This window comes from Podarcis gaigeae (assembly GCF_964106915.1).
Source record: "Podarcis gaigeae genome assembly, chromosome: 1".
NCBI lineage: Eukaryota > Metazoa > Chordata > Lepidosauria > Squamata > Lacertidae > Podarcis > Podarcis gaigeae.
Window position 1 is genome coordinate 43428818 of NC_139678.1, and position 15017 is coordinate 43443834.

At 42.3% G+C, this 15017-nt stretch overlaps 1 protein-coding gene and 1 long non-coding RNA gene across 2 annotated transcripts in view; one reads left to right on the top strand and one right to left on the bottom strand.

Annotated features, from left to right (window-relative positions):
• Positions 1 to 15017, top strand: part of CHP1 (calcineurin like EF-hand protein 1) — a 21699-nt gene continuing 6682 nt past the window's right edge. The window contains exons 1-3 of the mRNA XM_083745646.1: positions 1 to 153; positions 7942 to 8014; positions 14889 to 14969. Of these exons, the coding sequence (XP_083601772.1) occupies positions 87 to 153; positions 7942 to 8014; positions 14889 to 14969 (221 nt within the window). The 5' untranslated portion in view covers positions 1 to 86. The remainder of the gene's footprint in view (positions 154 to 7941; positions 8015 to 14888; positions 14970 to 15017) is intronic.
• Positions 7482 to 15017, bottom strand: part of LOC310847772 — a 19308-nt gene continuing 11772 nt past the window's right edge. Inside the window, exons 2-3 of the long non-coding RNA XR_014566014.1 lie at positions 14097 to 14212; positions 7482 to 7721 (exon numbers count right to left, since the gene is read on the bottom strand). This is a non-coding gene — a long non-coding RNA (uncharacterized lncRNA). The remainder of the gene's footprint in view (positions 7722 to 14096; positions 14213 to 15017) is intronic.

Consider the following 15017-nt stretch of genomic DNA (forward strand, 5'->3'; position numbering starts at 1 on the left):
GCCGCACGGAGGACCGCCGGCCTTAGGCCAAGAGTCCCTCTGGTGCTTCGTCGAGGCGGTTGTCCGGCCGTGAGGCAGCAGCCGCGATGGGCTCCCGGGCTTCCACGCTGCTTCGGGACGAGGAGATTGAGGAGATCAAGAAGGAGACAGGCTGTGAGTACCGAGAGAAGCAGCCGGAGACCGGGGGCGCTGGGCTGGCCTTGCTTTCTGCGGCCGAAAACCATTCACGGTCTCGTAACGCGAGGCGGGCGGGCGAGCCACCTGCGGTTTTTCACCTTCCAGGGCCGAAAGTGTCCGGGCTGAGGGAAGAGGCGTCGCTACTTGTCAACCGCCATTCCTCGCCGATATACCTGGGAGCCTTTTCGGCGGCATTGGGTGACCCTTGACCGAGGCGCCTGTGGCTTGGCCTGAGGCGGGGTCGCCCGCAGCCTGGGAGCTGTGTGGGAAAGGAAAGGAACTTCGGCAGGTGCCGCTTATCCTGTCACAGGACTCGGGAGTGAGAAGTGGCACCTGCCGACCTTCCTCCTCCTGCGCACCTCTTAAAAGCACAGGAGCCCCACATTCTGTTGCCTCTGGTCACCACCTTTTGCCGCGTGACGAGAAAGGTCATGTTCCCAAAGGCGTGTCTCCTTCCTCTTCAAGTTGCCCGGTTGCCAAATTCTTCGCTGTTCTGGTACAAGGTATGCTGCGTGAGGCGCAGCCTATAGTTACCGACCTGATAAACTTGGCACATACCGGTAGGCGTCGATACTATTCCGACCGAATACACACCTTGTGTGTGTGGTAGCCTTCTGTAAGAAAAGAGAGGGGTTTTTTTTGACGTCTGACTACTGTGAGGTGCCCTCTCCTTGATGAATCGGCAACATCTGAACTTTCGAAATGGTTGCAACATTAGTTTGCTATGTGCTGTTTTAAAGTCAAATGCTCAACCTGACAGTGGGTCGGATGAGCATTTTTATCCTACTTTATCCTGCCTTAGTGATTTTTAAAATCATTATTCTGCTTAATTTGCCCCATATAATTATGGTGAGCGTAAAGCCGTTGTAGAAGCTCTTTCCATGTGAGTTGTAGCAGAGTAGAGAAGGGAAAATAACTCTATACAGGCCCTCTTAATTACAAGTGCTACGCTTGTTTCTGAGATAAGCATTCAGGACAAGTGCTAGCTTAAATCAAGCCTCTTTGTGTTGTGAATGCTCCAACCTGTATCAAAAGTGTTACTTGCTGCATTCTAGATTTTCTTTCAAAGTGTTGAAGGTGCCCCTCCTGCAATTCTATGAATCTAAGTGCCATGCACATTGGTGGCACATTATTTATGTATAGATTGATAATGCATTTCCTCTTGACATGCACTGGAGCATTCAAAGGACTAGTTAACATTTTTTATTTCATTTATAAATTCCTTTCCATGAGACACCCTGAAGCAATTGTGTAAGCAGTTCTGATAGTCTTTAGCACAACTTTATTTAGGGCACTTTTGATGTAAAACATATTACAGCCTTTATCTTATTACAAAGATGAACACCCACATGATATTGTTGGAATTCTCATTTTAGAGCTTGTTTTCTGAGGCTCAGATAGCAACTTGCCTAAGGCCTCTTGATGGCTCCATGGCTTAGTAACGTACATCTCCCATAGCCAAACAGAACGTTATCTAGTGGGCAAAAATGCAATAGAAAACAAATGTGCTATTGGGTTATAGCTGCAGCTAGTTACAGATGACTATTATTTTTCCAATCCCAGTTCTGTATTAGCGAATCCCATCTACTGTTTTGACTAGTAGCAAATGACAATATATCCATCTACAGATATTTGATTCTTAGTATGTAGCATGTAGTTAGTTCGCTTGAAAAAATAGGAAACGTGAAAGTACAAAAGTTCAGTCAGGACATTCCATTTTCTAAATTGCCAACATGCAGTTCCTGGTAGTGCCAGGTGATCTGTGGATTACTGCCTTATTGCATGATTAATCTCACCTTTTTCAATTGTTTAACTGCAATGAAAGAAGCTAATAATACATTAAATTATTTCCAATAATTACTTTGTGTATGTAACCAACTACTGTATTTACCATAGAGATATAGCATGTCTATACAGATAGGCTTACTGAGAGCAACACAGTAAGGAGGAATTCTAGAGGAAACTAAGCAAAAGCTACAGTCACTAATTATTGCTGCTTATGATACATTCTATATTACATAGTTTAATGCTCTAGTAGCTACTGATTTTTTTATTACTGGTTCAATGGTACAAACCTGGCACTAAGAAAAACAAATTCAATTAGATTTTGTCGTCATAGTGCTATTAGTTTAATACAGGGGTCGGCAACCTTTTTTAGCCGTGAGCCAGTCCACCGTCCCTCAGACCATGTGGTGGCCCGGACGATATTTTTTTTGGGGGGGGGGAGGAAATGAACAAATTCCTATGCCCCACAAATAACTCAGAGATGCATTTTAAATAAAAGCACACATTCTACTCACATAAAAACACGCTGATTCCCGGACCATTCGCAGGTCGGATTGAGAAGGCGATTGGGCCACATCCGGCCCAAGGACCTTAGGTTGCCTACCCCTAGGTTAATACTACTATTCTGAGTAGTGCTTTATTCTCGGAAAGCTAAATTTTATGTTATGCAATTATTTGACCCTTAATAAGTAGAATTATTAGCGGGAGCATAAGGTGTATAGAAGCAGCCCAATGGTTTATATTCAGTAGTGGTTTGGGGCTAGCAAAAAGCACCCCTGCTTTTTACATTTTCTTGTTGGATGTGTGTATGTGGCTTATGGTAAAAGAAACTAGCACAACATTCTCAGATCAGCATATTTTTGAGAAAGATGTTAGCAGCAGCAACAGTATTGTATGGACATCACATACACATTTACTTATTTTTTAGTATGAAATGCGAAGGCTTTTTAAAATGAGCCAAAATAGTAAATTTGCTGGCAAGAAGCGGAAATAGTACCTGAAGAATACTGTTTATTCAGTAAATGTCTGGATCACTAAACATTTAAGAAAAGGTCAGAAGACTGGAATTGAGACATCAACTGAATAATCTGAATCAAAATTGGAAATTATGTAGCACCTTTTTAGCCAACTATAGAGGAATCAGCCATCATAGAAGATGATCTTGGCAGCCTGTCAGAGCAGCAATTTCTAGAAAAGTGTGCATTCCAGCTACTATTGCTGTGAAACAGTTTCTAAGGATAGCTTATATCTATCATATGCTTATGTTCCTAGTTTTAATGAAAGGGCAGTTATGTGAGGTGCTGACTGGGAGTCATTCATCCTTAACACCTGCACTTCCTAATGCCAGCTACAGATGTGTGTCTTGCTATGGGACATTTTCATGTACTTGCTAAGATACACAATGACTGCAGAGACTACAGCAAAGTGTATTATGTTAATTGTGTGCTTTTCAAAGTCAGGCTTTGGCATTGGCTGAATTTGATATTTATTTATTTTTTGAGATTAGGCCCTTGCTGTGGTTGAGATCACACTTCATGAAGACTGCAGACAAGTTATGGTCTTGGCAAGGCTACACATACATACATTATAAACCAGAAACTTTAATGTGCATATAAATGTTTCTATTTTATGCTTTATTCAGTGATTCTATTTTGCATTGTAAGCAAGATTCATTACAAAAAAACAACATTGTTAACAAATTCATTGTGCACAAGCAGTTGTTTGGACTACGGTCTACTTTAGCAGATACAGCATCTAATGGAAAAGTCCATGGAAGCTTATGCTACAAGTTCTTAAGGTGCCACAACAGTCTTCATCCCAAGAGACTAGCATAGCTATTGCTCTAGCAAGAGAAATTAGAGATGACAATCTCATTACATATAATTTATGCAAAAAATTATGTTTTTGTTTTGGTGAAGTACACGTTTCAGTTAATAATCCCACTACTGTCTCAAGGCTTATTTAAGAAACAGATCAGGTAGCTGTTTATCATAATTGTCAAATAAATGGGGTCAATCCAGAGAGCCAGTGTGGTGTGGTGGTTAAGAGCGATAGTCTCGTAATCTGGGGAACCGGATTCGTGTCCCCGCTCCTCCACATGCAGCTGCTGGGTGACCTTGGGCTAGTCACATTTCTTTGAAGTCTCTCAGCCCCACTCACCTCACAGAGTGTTTGTTGTGGGGGAGGAAGGGAATAATAATAATAATAATTTATTATTTATACCCCGCCCATCTGGCTGAGTTTCCCCAGCCACTCTGGGTGGCTCCCAATCAAGTGTTAAAAACAGTACAGCGTTACATATTAAAAACTTCCCTGAACAGGGCTGCCTTAAGATGTCTTCTGAATGTCAGGTAGTTGTTTATCTCTGTGACATCTGATGGGAGGGCATTCGACAGGGTGGGCACCACTACCGAGAAGGCCCTCTGTCTGGTTCCCTGGGAAAGGAGAATGTTAGCTGCTTTGAGACTCCTTCGGGTAGTGATAAAGCGGGATATCAAATCCAAACTCTTCTCTTCTTCTTTTACCTTTGTGCCCATGGATAGGTATTTGATCAGTTGAATGCCTCTGCTAATGGAAGAAAGCTGGTTGCTTGCTGCAGCCCCCAGTGTCCCCCAAAATTGGCTCCAGGGTTTGGGGACCCTTTTGAAAAGGGTAGACGATTGGGGGACTGTCTGGGAAAGCCCACATTGGGATTCCTTCCACTTCCATTAACAGTGGTATTCACTGAATCAAAAGCCTGAGTGCAAGGCCACCAGTTAGATCCCACTCTTATTAATTACACCATCAGTTTTTGTAATAAGAGTTTTTGCAAGCACATCTCAATGTCAGAAACCCCCAACTTGCTGCCAAACACTTAATTAAATGTGACATACATACTGTGTGTCATAAAGTCCCATGTCCGTTAACTTATAAAGAAGAGTCTAAATATTTGGCTTTGCATATAATTACAAAAAACATGTATGACAAAACTATGAATACCACGTGTAATATTAAAATGGTTCATTCAGCTATTTGGCAAATAGGCCACTGCACTTGGACATTGAAATGCAAATTACATGGTGGTGATTGTTAGTCAGACAAGAACAATATCCTTATATGTGTATCAATAATTGCAGGGGTCTAAACATTTTTTAAACTTTCTGCCTGGAATGTTTGCATTTCATAATACTTTTTCAGATGTTTCCTTAGTTAATATCAAGAGATAAAGACAAACCTAGTCTTGTAAGCTTAGCTGCTTAAAGTTTCAGACACACTCTTGTTTTAAAGTTATAGTTTGCTGGGGAATAATGCAAATGGACCCTGCAAATTTACTCATCAACATTAAAAATACCTATTTCAGGGAGAGCTTTGTAGCCCGAGAGATCTACCTTGGCAACTTAAAAGGCTATTGGTAGGGAGGAGAGGATGTGCCATATTTTCATTGAATCCTGGCATCTACAATATTTTTTGCTAGGTAAATCTAGTCACTGAAACCAGTATGATAGATCAGAAAATTGTTTAGAATACTGTATTTGTATTCTTTTATCAGAGCCCTGGGGAACAGCTCTTTAAAGAGAGATCAAGTTGATTTGTGTTCTGTGGGTTTAACAAGGTTGTTCCTTCCTCCACTTAGCATGCTTTAAAACCATTTGGAATTCCTTTAATGGAGTTTTTTGCAGGGTTGGCAGCTGAGTGGTTTAAACTTTAAACTACTTTCAGCTGGAAAGGAAACTAGATTATCCAGAGGCTGAGGTAGCCTAGGGCTCCAGAACTGTCTGAATTTAAAGAGAGACTAGGAACAGGCTTCCCTCTTAGCCAAGTCAGTGGACTAGTTAGTATTTCAGCCTTGTAGTTGGCCTTTGCCTGGTTGCCATAGGTAACAAGGAATTGGTTGCAAACAAGTGTGTGGAATCCATCCTGGTGAGCTTGTGAAGGAAGGACAGATTGTCCATTTGATTTCTGTGCAGGTCACAGAAAAAGTGAAGCACTTTCATCTACAACTATCAAGAAAATGTGGTAGTCTGATGGGAGAGGAAAATATATCTGTTCCTCACCTGCAGGCCTGCTGTATTTGTAAGCTATAGGCCACTAGACCAGTGTTTCCCAACCTTTTTTGGGCAAAGGCACACTTGTTTCATGAAAAAAATCTCGAGGCACACCACCATTAGAAAATGTTTAAAAAATTAACTCTGTGCCTATATTGACTATATATAAAGTAACTCTCTTTAATAGGAATCAAATAAACACAAAGAAAGTATTTTATAATTACTTTATTATGAAATAGTAAGTAAACAGAAATATGAAAAATTATAAAATACTTTATTCAGTGCGCAACCTGGGCCTGTTTGGCTGAACACAAAACTGTTATTCTGGCTGGAATCGAAGAAAGACACACACGTAGCTCTTCGTCAACAGCTCTCAGTCTCTCTCTGTATTTAGTTTTTATAGCAAATGAAAGAAGAGTAAGCAGGCTGGGGTGGGTTAAAGTAAGGGCTGAAAGTGCCTAGATGAAGTGGGGGAAGCTAGAGAGGAGGTACATTCTGACGTTTGAGGATAGACTAGGTTCTTTATGTGAATGATAGGTGAGTTATTTGACAGATCGAACTGAGAGCAAGGTGTGGCTTGTGTAGCTGGAGTGGACATGAATGTTTGGGGTGCAAACCCCAGGCCGGCCAGGTCCGAGGGGGGGCAGGGAGAGACGGGCCTGCCTGCCTCTGCCTGCGCTGTGGTGTGTTTTGCCCCGACCGACGGACGGACCGACCTGCCAGCTGTCTCCGCAGTAGCAGCGCGGACTGGAGCTCTGTCATTCTCCCCGCCGGTGCCTGGGGAGGGGAGTGTGGGGCGGCCGCTGTGGAAGCGACGGCGTGCTCCTCCTCCTCTTGCCGGGCTAGAGCCAGCCGGCTAGCGCTCGCCCCTCCTTGCTCGAGCCGACCCCGCCGCCAGGGGCCTTCCCGTCCTCTCAGCGGCGCCGCCTCGCGTCCCTTGTCCGGGGGTTGGGAGGGGCTGGGGGGGAGGAAGGGGGCGAGGGGGAGCAGCCGCCGCCGCTCCTGAGGAGATTCTGAGGCGGTGGCGGGCAACGCGTGGTGGAAGAGGAGGGGTCCCGCCAGCCCCGCGTTTCTCTCTCTCCCTCACGGAAACCTTCCCCTCAGCTTCTGCCGCTTTTTCTCTTCTTTCCCTCTTCCTTTTTTTTTTTTTTAAAAATGTAAAATCTTTCCTTTCTCTCTTTTCCAGCCCCCCTCCCCTCTTCACGGAATTTCACTGCACTCGGGCGCCACAGCGCGCACTGCTCGCTCCTCTTTCCGCGCAGGCGCCTTCTCTTGCTCTTTCGCCTCCTTTTCTTTCTCTCTCGATGGTCCGCCTACAAAGGAGCGAGGGAGGCGCCCGCCATGTTTGGATTTGCATCCAGCAGGAGATGCTGCCGCCGCCCCGCCTCTCGCTGCCCGACTCGCCCGCCTCCCTCCCACGGCACACCAGGCAACGTCTCGCGGCACACTAGTGTGCCGCGGAACACCAGTTGGGAAACACTGCACTAGACATCAGTGGGCAGGCAACCTTGGAAATGTTTTGTGGACTTTCTTGCAAGGCTGTAATAAACTTACCTATGTCATACCTCTTCTTAAGACATATCTGTTCAGTGAAATGTTTTACCCAGTGCTATTTTTCTAGAAAGAGGTCCGGAACTCACCATGAATGGCTCCCTCGTTGTCTTAGAATGGCAATGGCGTCCATCTGAGAGGTGGCGGAACTAAATTGCAGCGAGTTCCATCTGAAAAAAAGCCCTGGTTTTACTAATAAAGGAGTGAAATGTTTTACCAATAGAGGGGTAATAGGACTTAAAATCTGAATGGAGGTCATTTTAAAATGTAAACATCCAGCAAAATCAATGTCCTGACCCCTGAAATGTAATGAAATTACTCTTACTCTGTATTAAGTAGTGTGGATTAATTGATTTTAAAATGTTGCTGTTCAATTGTAAATTTTAATTTATTTTTGCTTCAGTTTCCCACAGTCAGATTACTCGTCTGTACAGTCGGTTTACCAGCCTAGACAAAGGAGAGAATGGCACTCTTAGGTAGGTACTCTTTAGCAAACTTCATTGTACTGACTCACTGCTTTTGCTTAGTGCCTTACAGTATTGACTTGCTCACTGCCTCTGCCCAGTTTCCCTTGATTTACCCCCTCTAGCTGCAGCCCTCTTCCTCCTGTTCCATGCATTTCCTGAGAGTCCTCTGATCCCCAGAAGGCTATTTGGGACACACATTGGGATGCAGTGGGGGAAGGAGGAACCAGAGAATTCCTGAATTCCTGTTGTTTGAGTGTATTGGGTGCAACCCATAATCCCTGTTCAGGTTTTATGCTTCATGCAGTTACAATCATGTGAGGGACAATGGAACTGCACTTACTGGCCCAGCTCTCACTGTTGCATTACTTGCCAGTTCAGCCCCCCTGCCCTGTATATGTTGGGAGGAAGGTCTACTACATACATAGACTTTCCCCTTTGCAATCCCAAACCCTGGGTTCTAAATTGTGTAAGGAGCCTTTGTACAAGGGTCCCATGTTCAACGCCCCCTTCCTCCAAAATGCATGTCTGAAACTGTGTTTTAAGGAACAAAAGAGCAGGGCCAGTAATACATAGTCGAATTTAAAACACCAAGCCTTGTCATAATTCTCATAATCATATACATAATTGGGTAATATTAGTGGAGATGAGAAATGAGCTGCATACGTAACAATGCACATCACAGTAGAAGTACAGCATTTCCTTTAAAAACTTTCCCCTGCATTTCAGCAAAGCTTTCAAGGCAGCACCATTTAAAAGGTGCTGAGGAGCAGAATTGAGAACAGCAAAGCGTTATTGTTATTAAAATTTGTATACCGCCCTATACCTGTAGATCTCAGGGTGGTTCACAACATAAAATTACAATATAAAAAACAAAATACATGATGAAAATAAGAACAGAAATAAACCTCCGCTTCCATATGGGAGAACATTTATTCCTTTCCCCACCCTCCATAAATCATTTTCCAAATTTGTAAGAAACACATATCTGGCCTACACAGCATATAAAAACAAGAAGGAATCATGTGACACCATCAAGGCTTAACAGTTTTATTGTGGTATAAATGTTTATAGGCAAGAGCCCACTTCATTGTGCCTTAATAATGAATCTTCTAATCTTTAAGGTACTACAGTACTCCTGAGTTTTACTTAAACTGTTTCAGCTTAGAATACAGGGTAGATCATTTTTGTTACCTCCTGCCAAGTTGTCTTCCCTATATTTTGAGCCAAAACAGTTTAAGCAAGAGAAAAGATCATAAATTCATGTTAAGTATGGACGTGAAAAATTTCTAGTGAGTTGGTTAATTTGGGAGTGACTGTAGGAATAAAAATTCAAATTGCAGTGTGGCTTTTAATCCCTGACTGATTTCAGGGCAGACTGCTATTTCTCAAACTTATGGACTCTCCAGAATGGCTAAAATGCCATCCTTATAGCCTATACCATATTGATGTAGATATTAATGTCAAAACAAAGTGTTCTTTTTAAACTGAAACCCACTATGTATATTTATATTTATATAAATATATATTTTATATTTACATTTATATCCTGCCTGTCTGCTGTCATGGAACCAAAGGCAGTGTATATGTGGTTCTTGGGCAATTACACATCTAGGCACTGATCAGACCCAGTTCTCACCTCAGCATGCTGATAAATCCTCCCTTAAATCCAACAAAATATATGGCTCCTGTAGTTGGAGTTAATCACTTGCCCTAAACAAGAGAGGATTATGAAGTGAAGAGGATTTGGAAGTAGATACAATCTTAGGAGCAACTTAGTACAGAAAAGTCTAGAAACAATAACTTTTAGTATTTAAAAAACCTCTTTGTAAATAGATTGTAATGCTGATCACAGTATTAACCATATACTTTTATGTCACCTGAGCAAGGCAGGACAACTCATTGCTTCATAAACTTGACTTTTTGTCACTTTCTCTTATGATGAAATGTTTGAATAAGTATTGATGGTACTGTAAAGTAAGATGGAAGAGTCAAACTGAAATAAAAATGAAGCAGCAGTACAAACATGAGCTAGTTCTGTGGTGCAGTCTCTTTGTTCAGACATTACAGAAAGTGGAAGTGTTGCTGAAGGCATGCCCCACTCTATAAATATGCTGCAATATGTGTAAAGTATATGGTTTGGCAGAACAACATATTGAGTAGATGATGTTTGGATTTCTGTGATTCAGAATAAGCACAATGAAAGCATGCAAGTAGGCTTCAAAAATACATTAATTCATGGGAGATCCTGTTGGATAGTGTTCTATGGCATGTGAACAGAAGAAAATATTTCCTGTAAGTTCCAGTCTAAGCCAGGTAAAGTGGGTTTTGCTTAAAAAAAAAAAGCACAGCTTGCTTTTCAGTATTCATTTACTTTTATGATGTGTGTAGTGTTTTCCAGTTAGTGTTCTTACTTGGATAATGTCCCCTTCATAAGCGCAGTGGCTGGTAGGAATGACAGTAATAGATTTTAAATTCAGTAGTTACAGTTAGTTAATGTTTAACCTTAAGGTAAGCCATAAAATATAGAAATTAGAAGCTGATGCATTCAGATTTCAGAAGCTGAATCTTTACAAACAGGGAGGGTATGTTTTAGAACACTGGAGAGTCTGACACATACATGTAACAGGAGATTTGCTGCTTTTCATATATCTGTCACACTGTTTGGACCCAAGGGGAGGTGGAGTACTTGGGGTGGGGGGCAAGTTAACTTTTCCCCCGCTGCAATTTCTCCAGTTTAAATGTTTCATTGGAAATTGCTGTTTTTCCCCTTCTGGGCAAATAGCAGTTTAAAGTTGAGTGCTGTTTAAATCAGGAAAATGGCACAAGGTAAAATTATTATTTAATAACAACACTTCCCCCAGCACACCAGTCCCTATCCAAATTATTTCACACCCCCAGTTGCCTTTAATATGAGAGAGAAGTGAAAAATCTTATTCAGATTTCCTGGGTCACATCTGGTTTGGTTCAAAGTCACTAGACTTGCTTGGCTCTTATCAACTGCAAACAGAATCACCTTACTTGATTCTTTAAAAACTAAACAAAAAACCCAGCCTCAAAGGTTGTATCAGGCTTAAATTTTCTGAAGTACAGATGTTCCCAATTAGCTAAATACTGTACTGCAGACACATGTTTTTGAAAAGCTAAGCCATGGACTCCCTACTTTTGAATATTTTCATATCTCTATGGTAGTTTTTGTTATGTCATTAGTACAACGGATCCCCTGGGTGGGATACATGGCCCCCCCGGGGTCTGCAAACCACTAATTGGGAGCCACTGGCATAGTGAATTTGGATATTCTATACCTTATGTATAGGTGGAAACAAATTTTGGGATATGCTAATTCATAGTGGCTGAGGCAGAAGCAGAGATGATATTCTCTCTGCCCCATTGCTTTTTACTATCCTCTGAGGCTGTCTGTAAACAAGACTTTACAGATTTTAGAAAGGCCTCGAGGGCCATTAGCATTGAATTTTCCCTCTGGGTCACTCCTGAATGAACAGTGGTGTGAACAGTGGACTTGCTACTCCATTCTTCCCAAGGAACAATGCATCAGCTTTGGAAGAGTTATTTTCCTTAGCTAATAATTCCCTGTTGCAAATTGGAACTGGCAACTATGGCTGCATAAAGAAAGAACAATTGCTATGTGAACTGGGAAATAGAATTTATTTTATTGAAATATAAGGTGAAAGAGCCATTTGACAGTGCTAGATGTACATGGAAGATGATGCTTAAGAGGTTAGTATTCCATGAAATCAAGGCCTGTAGCTGGAGTCAGATTGATTCAAGCCTACTGTAGGATCAACACACCAGATTCTGCATATATTCTATTGTTGAGGGGTTTCTCCTTTGAGTTTTATGGGCAGAAAACACTTCAGAGACTTCTGTCACATTCCAGAGGCCATTCATGGTGTTGGCATTCTTAAAATGAGGGGATTCTAGTGATCTCTTTCTACACTGCAAGCTTTGGTACAAAGTGGTAAATATAGGAAACGTATTGCTTTTAATTCAACCCACTATTTCAGCAATCCTTGATTATAGTTTTTGAACCATGGAGTACAAAAGTGTACCGTAGACAGATCATAGTGAATCAAAGGGTAATTATGAAGGGCATCACATCAGGTGGGTTGACTCAAGCAAAAGAAAAAATATATAATTCTTCCAAACAATAAATAGTGTCCAGGTACTATGATTGCCTAAAGAACACTATCATGGCTAAATAATGAATCTAAGTAGTTTAAACTCCTATTAGATGCTGAATATATCCAGCAAGTAAGTACAAATGGATATATTTATTTTATTGTTGCATACAGGGGCGCCGACTTATAAAAAATATTGGGGGGGGGACCCATACCGACTTATAAAAAATATTGGGGGGGCCCAAGACCTCCAAACCGCTGCTGCTGGGGGAACGAAAGGGGCGAGCCCCGGGCTGCCCCGACCTTAAGTGAACCTGTGAGGGACCGCCCTTTGCGGCAGCCGATTGGCTGCCGCCGTGGGCGGTGAATATTCATGAGCTAGGGGGAATCCCCGCTTCTCGCGGGGCCGACGCCAGCCCCGCGAGATTGTTGATGGGTCGAGAGCCCGCAACCCCACCCCCTCTCTAGATCGGGAGTGGCTTTGTTTTAACTCATTACTGAATGTATTTTAAAAGGTAACTATCGTCAAACAAGGAAAATAAAAAATACCAACATAATTTTGTGATTTTACAAAGCATAATATAACTAACAATTTTCTTAAATTATTGGGGGGGCAGAGCCCCCCCAAACGAATTTTTGAGGGGGCTCGGGCCCCCTCAGGCCCCATGGAGTCGGCGCCTATGGTTGCATACTGCAGATACTGAGAAATCATGAGTAGGATAGAGTATCCAGTGCATGTTGACTGGGAAGCAAGTCCCATAGTAGTGCATAGGATATGGTCTTAGTTGCTAGATAGATGTGGAGTGATGTAAACTTGGGAGGAGAAGTGTGATCTTAAATAAACCATACACCTACTTTTATATCATCATGACAGCTAAGATTAACTAAGAGCAATGCTTTGACCATGTCATCTGTGTGCCAAATCCAAACAAAGATACATAAAGTCATTCTTGCTGACTGCTTCCCATGTCCTTGAGAGCAGATGAACCTTCACCTAGATATCTATCGGAGTAAGCCTGAGCACTTTCAGAACAGCTGTAAAAAGTTCCTCTTCTGGCTGACATTCAGCAGCCAAGGTTAAGCTGGTGTCAGATAAATTACCCAAACAAAATAAGTTAACTTGCTTGTCCTGGTTACCTGCCTCAGGAATTAAACTGATACACATTTTGATATACATAACACAGCACTGAGTGGCAGCCTTTTTTCAGGATAGTTATATATAGCTGTACAGGGACGCACGCGGGTGATGCTGTGGTCTAACTACTGAGCCTCTTGGGCTTGCCAGTTGGAAGGTTGGTGGTTCAAATCCACTCAGCGGTGGTGAGTAGGGCTGGGTGATAGCTGGTTTTCAACATCATGGTAATATCACCAGCTAAATATCATGATATATCATATGTATCTGTGGTGGCGGAGAGCCTTGCTGGGCCTCCCCACAGGGGCAGAAGGTATCACCATACCTCCTTGCAGCAGTGGAGGGTGTGCCACGCTTCCCCACAGTAGCAGAGGGTCCCGTCGTACCTCCCCATGACATCTGCTTCCCCACTCAAAGGTCTAAGTGGAATCTCTGAATGCATAAGCCCCACTGATTTCAACTAAAGTAACTTCTATTTTCCTTGGAGAAAGCCCCATTGAATCCAATAGGGCTTGCATGTGAGTAGACACACATTTGCTTTCACTACTTACTGAAAAACACCCTCCCCATCATTCTCATACAGTACCCAATCTCCCATTTCAGCATAAGACAGCCAGCTAAATCTTCTCCCTTCCATTCTCCCCAAAAGCCCTCATCCCACCAATCTTTCCCTTTTTATCAAAGCGAGGTAGGGAGGGAAAGCAAGCAAAAAGATAGTCTCCTTTAAATTATAAAAAAAACCACCCTTCCTTTTTAATATGGAGGAAAGCTATTTAGGGAGAACTAACAACATAAACACCACCAGAAAAGAAAGAAGAAAAACTCTTTGCCTCTTTGATTGTCTAGCCGTGGGGTGTCCCTCTAGGCTTTGCATAATTAGCTGACCTCTAAGTGGAAAGATACAGGTGAAGCTGGTTTGTGCAGGGCTTTTGGTCATTTCTTATCAGAGGAGGGAGAGCAAACAAAGCTGAAGACACTTGCAAATTATCTGCAAAGTATTGTTCAGTTGCTCTGTTCCAGCTTCTGCCAACCTAGCACTTCGAAAGCACACTAGTGCAAGTAGATAAATAGGTACCGCTGTGGCACAAAGGTAAACAATGTTTCCGTGTGCTTTTGCTTCCGTCACGGTGTTTCGTTGCACCAGAAATGGTTTAGTCATGTTGGCCACATGACCCTGAAAGCTGTCGGTGGACAAACGCTGGATTCCTCAGCCTGAAGCGAGATGAGCGCCACACCCCATAGTTGCCTTTGACTGGACTTAACCGTCCAGGGGTCCTTTACCTTCTTTAAAAAAAAATCTATATAGCTGTACATTAATACTACACAACTGGGATTTTTCTATTGGTGATAGTTGTTATGAACTGAAAATATAAAAGTACGCAGCACAAAACTCATTTTCTTGATCTGAGGTTTACTATTTTCATGATCAATGAGCTTAACATACTGGATCTTTACTTTTTTTAAAAAAAAAACCTTAAAAAACCCCTCATAGCTGTTGTGTGATATCTGAACCATAAATTTCAATCAGCCCTATTATAAAAAATGAATGTTTAACATGGGTGTTCAGAGATCTTATTCTATTAAAGGATTGATGTAGATTTCATTGAAATTGTAGTCGTGAAGATTTCCAACGCATTCCAGAACTTGCCATCAACCCACTGGGGGACCGGATTATCAATGCCTTTTTTCCAGAAGGGTAAGTTGCACAGTGTTTCTTCATAATAAGTTGCTTGGTGTGAAGTGC